The sequence below is a fragment of the Lytechinus variegatus genome, chromosome 18 (assembly GCF_018143015.1).
Source record: "Lytechinus variegatus isolate NC3 chromosome 18, Lvar_3.0, whole genome shotgun sequence".
NCBI classification, from domain to species: domain Eukaryota; kingdom Metazoa; phylum Echinodermata; class Echinoidea; order Temnopleuroida; family Toxopneustidae; genus Lytechinus; species Lytechinus variegatus.
The window spans coordinates 14,645,443-14,651,673 of NC_054757.1; the positions used below are offsets into that span (position 1 = coordinate 14,645,443).

General features: G+C 40.0%; 1 protein-coding gene across 1 annotated transcript; it reads left to right on the plus strand.

The window, feature by feature from the left end:
* Positions 1–1,017: 1,017 nt before the first annotated feature.
* LOC121432198 lies at positions 1,018–5,395 on the plus strand. The gene is made up of 3 exons (XM_041630053.1): positions 1,018–1,790; positions 2,518–2,839; positions 5,097–5,395. The coding sequence occupies exons 1-3, from the start codon at positions 1,770–1,772 to the stop codon at positions 5,393–5,395; spliced, it is 642 nt and encodes a 213-aa protein (XP_041485987.1). The 5' UTR covers positions 1,018–1,769.
* The last annotated feature ends 836 nt before the right edge of the window (positions 5,396–6,231 follow it).

Consider the following 6,231-nt stretch of genomic DNA (forward strand, 5'->3'; position numbering starts at 1 on the left):
CGACACGACTACAACGATGCAGTCATACATGGTATAGGTTCGTTGTTGAAAACTAGGTTGAAAACGTAGCCTATAGACTGCCCAGTGGGCAATTAATTTTTTGCTGAAATCATTGATTTATCACCAGAGACATAATGAAGAGGAAAATATGTTGTTTGGAAGATTTAATATCATGCAAAATGCAGGAAACATCAATAAAGTAGGCATATCGTTCGCACACCTCAGCTATATGGTGAAAATAGGCCAAAAATGCACGATTTCTATGTGCGCACCATATTGAAAAGGGGGCTGAAATCACAGTCTATAATGTTATTTCCAATTACTGACATATATTTTCTTAAAGTAGAGATATAGATAAAGACAATGATATTATGCTTGAGAGGAAAAATATCAAATAAAGTACACTATAAAAGAAAATAAATTTCTGAATCGATTTTCGACAATTTTTAATGCAAGAAATCTCCAAAACTAATGATATGCATATTTCATTACGTAATTTGCATATGTAAACAATAATTTCTGTTCGTGAAATTTTGCATATCTCTTGTGCACTACTTGAACAATATATTGTGAAAGTTTCATACAAAACAAACATGATTTGGCTGAGATATTCTCCCTTGACTTCATGCTATGTGTACAATGTCTGCAAAATGGTAAAATAGGGCCATTTTGTAGTGACGTCATATATTACGTCATTTCGGAGGGAAGACCACGCATAGAACCCGGCAGCAATGCATTTTTGTAAACTTCAAGGTCCATGCCATCCAGCTGTGGGGTCATTTGCTTGTCCGGCTTTCGGTTGAATAAACCTCCTGGGCTGCCGGACTATGACTGCACTTTGAAGTGCTGATTTGTCTAGTTCAAATTTGAACTAGACAAATCAGCACTCCGAAGTGCAGTCACTATACACGCTCTTTAAGAGCTAAATTAGCACTTCATTTTTTAGAGTGTAAGTAAACTCGGTTTGAAGTTTCATATACTTTTTTTTTTACTTCTGATGAATTATGCTTCTAAAATTCCAATCTTAAAGTCGGTCATTGATCCAATATGGTAAAGTTATTTTTCTGTTGATTTATGTAATTGTAGCTTCACAAGTTCATCATATTCTCTTAAGATCCCATTTATCCCATCTACGTGATCTATATCGCCAAATGACAAAAGAGGCCACATGGTATTAGATTTATGGGATAAAAAGTCAGCACAAAAAAAAAACAGGGGAAATCATTATTAGCTGGGGTCTTAGTGCCTAGATTCATTACAGAAGTGTAGCTTGTTGCTCGGAATTGCAACATAATATTTGCGATTGATTGCAATGTATTTCCTTGCAACACCCCCTGAGAGGGGAAAACTGTACGTAGCAGCATTGACCAGGGTCAAAGAGAAATAACCGCATCCCTTGGGTTGCTTAGAAAATTTTCTTTTTTTTTCTTTAACTTATCACGTGAGTAAGTTTTACACATTTTCAGTTTTTCCATGCACATTCTGTTGCTGCTTCCATATTTATTTTCTCGAATTTAATGTAGTCATCAACTCTTCCGCACCGTAAACTGATTCCTTCCTCCACTCTCGGCCTTTGGCCTGAGACCTGCAATGGACGTTCGACGGACGCAGTCGAAAAGACAAGTAACATGAGTAATGTGTGCATGCTGGCTTTTCATTTGTTTGTGTCTTATCATCTGCGATCATGTGATCCTGATCGAGGTTGAAGACTTGATAAGCTCAGCCTTTCCATTCTGAGGAGATGACTTTGTCAAAAGGATGCAGGAGACATGGCTTCTTCCTCCGTACAAGTAGGTATAATTTTATATCCTCCTTACTCTGTTTGATTTTTTCCCTTGCTCTGCACACAGTACGCTAATGTGTAAAGCTTACATTTCCTTTTATTAAGCTATATTTTAGTGATATTCAATGAATAGCAAAACCTGACATGAGTTTTGATTGCTTTTTCAGAAAATATATTTTATTTCCATTTTCATTTGGCTCATAAGTTACAATCAACTAAGATAGCATGCATTAATGACTAAACTTGGCGAATTTGAAAAAAAAGCCGCCCAAATGGCGAAAAAATGTGTTTTTAATGCGCTTTAATTAAAAGAAATGATTTCTTTCAGGTTGAATTTCATTTTAAAAACAGTACTATGAGGTACGACGGGAAACCCTCATGCTAAATTGTTTTCATTAACACATACAATAATTTTATGTGTTGAATTTTTTTGCTCTTTTACCAGATATTACGTTTTGGAACTACCTTCCTCATGCTTTAAGGAGATTAGCATCGGCCAATAGGCAGTGTTTGCCATCCAATTTCCAAATTCCAATCCAATCGAATTCATTCTTCGTAATGAAATTATATATGCCTATGTAGTAATGATAAAAATCAGTATTTTTTCTCTTTTTGGCAGCAAATAGGAATCTGATGTAGTCATGATAAATAAAGAGAGGAGGTTCAAATAGAGCTACCCTAGAAAATTATTTGGCTCTGAATTTGATGGAATTACCTCTTTTATTCTATTTCAGTTCTCCCAAGAGAAACCTGATTCAATTCGCATTGTCTCTGTAAAAAGGAAGGTGAAGGTCACCATATGTTGTCATGGCTTTTCGCAAGCAAACTCAAAAGTATCAGGTCTTATTCATTACATCGAACAAAATATGACGGATGTCGTGGAAAGTGTGAACTTCGAATCACTGCCGTACAATATCAATGAAATGGACGAGTTTGACTTGAGGAGGGTCGATGTCCTTCTACTCTGTCACTCCATAGAAAACAGAAGATTCTCAATAACTGATGTCACAGGTGCACTTTATGATAGGTTCCTTCACAGGGCCATGAAACATTTGGGTACGTAATTTTGTCTAGAAGCAGTGGCATACCTGGGATGTTCCACGGGGGGGGGGGCAAAACCGGTCGTAAAATTTGCGAAAATTTGACAAGCAAAAAAAAGAAGAAAAAAAAGGTATTCAATCTTAAAGCTATTCAATCCTACCCGAAAATAATTTGACAGGCAAAAAAAATTAGGTCTTCAAACTCGTCGGGGGGGGGGGGGGGGAATGGGTATTCAAGCTTGTCAGAAGGGGCAGGGATATGTCTTTTGTATGGCTTGTGACTCGACAGGCTGGGGGCAGACTGCCCCCTCTGCCCCCGTAGGTACGCTAGTGTTTAGAAATCATGTTCAGACCCGGGGGGGGGGCACTCAGTATATAATGCATAGTGGGTATGTGCCGCGGAGGGGACCCCCATTTTCACACCCAAATTTCCGTTCCAAGGCATAGCATTTTTTCTTATTGAGAAAAAAAACAAAGAAAGCCGCTCCAAGGCATAGCATTTTGTTCTTATCGAGAAAAAAAGAAGAAAGAAATCCGCTCCAAAGCTTCGCATATTTTTCGTTACGCCGTTCCAGTTGCATTGATCTGCTGCAATTTTGGGGAAAAGCGGCCGCCGAGCGCTGTCCGACCATCGTCTCTGCCCGAGCGCACCCGGCAGAGGCCGCGCTAGCTGCATCATGCACGCAAGCCCGTTCCATAGGGGTGCATACGCATGTACTCACACGCTGGCGATCCGTTCCAAGGACCCCCGTTTTCACAAAATTGTAGTTCAGAAGCCCGTTCCGAGGACTCTCCTTTTATCAATAAGCCCGCTCCAAGGCCCCCGTTTTTTGTCTCACCCGCGGCACATCCCTACCACTATATTGGTCGAGTGCCCCCCCCCCCGGGGTTCAGACGTGGGATCCGATGAAGTGGTTGTAAAATTTTATTACATAGCAATAAAAATTCCAAAGATTTTTTATCTAATTACGACCCATTGTCCACAAGACCGGTCACGAGTGAAACGCTGACTTATTTACAACGACCTTCACAGGGGCATTAAGGAGGGTCGAAGTAACTTCAGGAAGTAGTAGCAGTGTGTACTACGACCTTACACGATTGTTCCGCGGGAAATCTATATACACTGTAAAAAATGAAGTGCTAATTTACATGTAGCACTTCCAGTGCTTGCATAGTGACTGCACTACGAGTGCTGATTTTATAGTTCAAGTATAAACTAGAGAATCAGCACTCGTAGTGCAGTCACTATACGAGCACTGTAAGTGCTAAATTAGCACTTCATTTTTTACAGTGTCGATGTTGCCAACTGTTGGCAATTTGACCCGGAAGTTTAACGCGAGGCCGTGAGGTCACATATAGTTCAGCTACTACGCGTGTCAGCTAGTCGTGGTAGCGAGATACTCCTGGATAAATCAGGAGTGTCTTGGTCGGAGGAACTTACTACGACCTCTTTCCAGACGGACAAAACGCCAACATCTCTAACCCTTCTTTCGACCTAACTCCGACAAAAAACAGCCCTCGTCTGAACTAGGCTAGAGGCATCTATCCGGTTTTTAATTCAAGGGGAACTTGCATACTTGTTGAAGTAGATTGTACTGGGCTTATTATCGCCGGGGGGGGGGGGGGCAAATAGGAGGTATCTTAATTTTGGGGTGTGACTCATTTGATCTTTGAATTTGATCTATGGGATTCTGATTCCAAAAAGCGAAAGGTGGAGGGTTAATGCATGGACCCTTTGTAGTAGGGTCCAGGATTAATGTGGACTCTCGGGGCACACTCGCTTCTATTTGCAGAGCGTTTTATCGTCCGACAAATATTGTCAGGTCTGACAACTTTTCTTGATTTTAAATCGGTTGAAAAAACTTTTACCATGATAAAAAAATGGGATGAAACGGGACTTGTCAGATGAACTGTCCGTCGAGATCTTCAATGATACCCTCCTCTGGTGCTAAATTGAATTGCGCCATGTAAGCGAAACTACCAGAGATATTCCACTTGTTGGATTTTTGGAAGCAAATATACCATGTGGGAGAAAATTGACCCTTTGATTGGCGGCCAATATATCGACATGTAATGATTGGTTTAATAAAACAAAGAATAGAAACAAAACTTCATCAAAACGCCGACAATCAATAAATTGTTCAAGTGCTTCGTTCTCTCAATGCTTGACAAGTATTTTAATTTTAGGAACTCATTCAACGAGTGTATTTATTTTCCGTTTTTGAGCACCTAAAATATTACAGATAATCATTATAAATATTCATCTTCTTCAGGAAAAAGTAAAGTGGGAGTCATCGTCTATGACTTTCTCGAAAAGGACCTTTCACCGGACAAGCTTCATTCAATGTCTACATTTCGCCATACCCAGCCTACAACATTCCAGAGTGCATCGCTTGTTCTTATTGGAGGTCAGTTGTCACATGATCCCGTACAACTGACCCATGAGCAGCTTGAAGAACTTCGGAGATTTCTCTGCGCGGAAATAAGTTGGACAGAAAGAGTCGGCGTTGCGTTTAACAGACGTACTGGTTGTTGCGGCTGTATTCTATATTGTTGTGAACCAGTGGCGTAGCAAGGATTTTTTTCCGGGGGGGGGGGCACTGGGGGTCCTTGCTTTTTAGGGGGGGGGGGCACGGCCATTTTCCGGTGTGTGTGCATGTGTCACAAGGGCGGATCCGATTTTCGCCAATAGGGGACGGGGCCCGAAATTATCTTTACCTATATTTCCCCCGATCAGTCACTTCTTAATTTTATTCTTATAAAACAACATAAACATGAAATAATCTCATAAGCCTTATGAAAAGTGCGAGCGCGAAGCGCGAGCGATTTTAATGTATTTTTTCAAAAAAATATAATTTTCTGGGCAATGTTATGTGTGATCCTGAAAAAGATTCGTATGTAACTGGATGGTTAATGCGAACCATAGACGGCGGAAGGGGGGGGGGGGTCCCCCCTAAATTTGTTGTTGATGACCTTTTTTTTTTTTTTTTTTTGCTTGTCAATTTATTTTCCTACGTCCCTAAAATTTTTTGGTTGAAAACCTTTTTTTTTTGTTTGCTTGTTAAAAAATTTTTGGTTGTCCCCTCCTAAAATTTTGGGCTTCCGCCGCCAATGATGCAAACGCCAATATATTTCAATAATGCGAGCGCGAAGCACGAGCAAATTTTTTTGACATTCCCACCTAAAAATTGGTCATTCTAAGTCTTGTATTAATAAATGGGATAGGTACAAAACTAAACAATTGATGCGAGCTCGAAGCGCGAGAGGAAAAAAATTAGATTTTAGACCTAAAAGCGATTCTATTCATTTTTTGTAAATCATAAATAGGATATAATCAATTGGGTATCATTGATAATGCGATCGTAAAGCGTGAGCAGACAATTATTGATATTCTGATGTGAAACTAGA

Coding starts and splice junctions, on each gene's coding strand:
- LOC121432198 (XM_041630053.1), top strand. CDS start 1,770: ATGGCTTCTTCCTCCGTACAA. Junction 1,791..2,517: donor TGGCTTCTTCCTCCGTACAA/GTAGGTATAATT, acceptor ATTCTATTTCAG/TTCTCCCAAGAGAAACCTGA. Junction 2,840..5,096: donor CAGGGCCATGAAACATTTGG/GTACGTAATTTT, acceptor CATCTTCTTCAG/GAAAAAGTAAAGTGGGAGTC.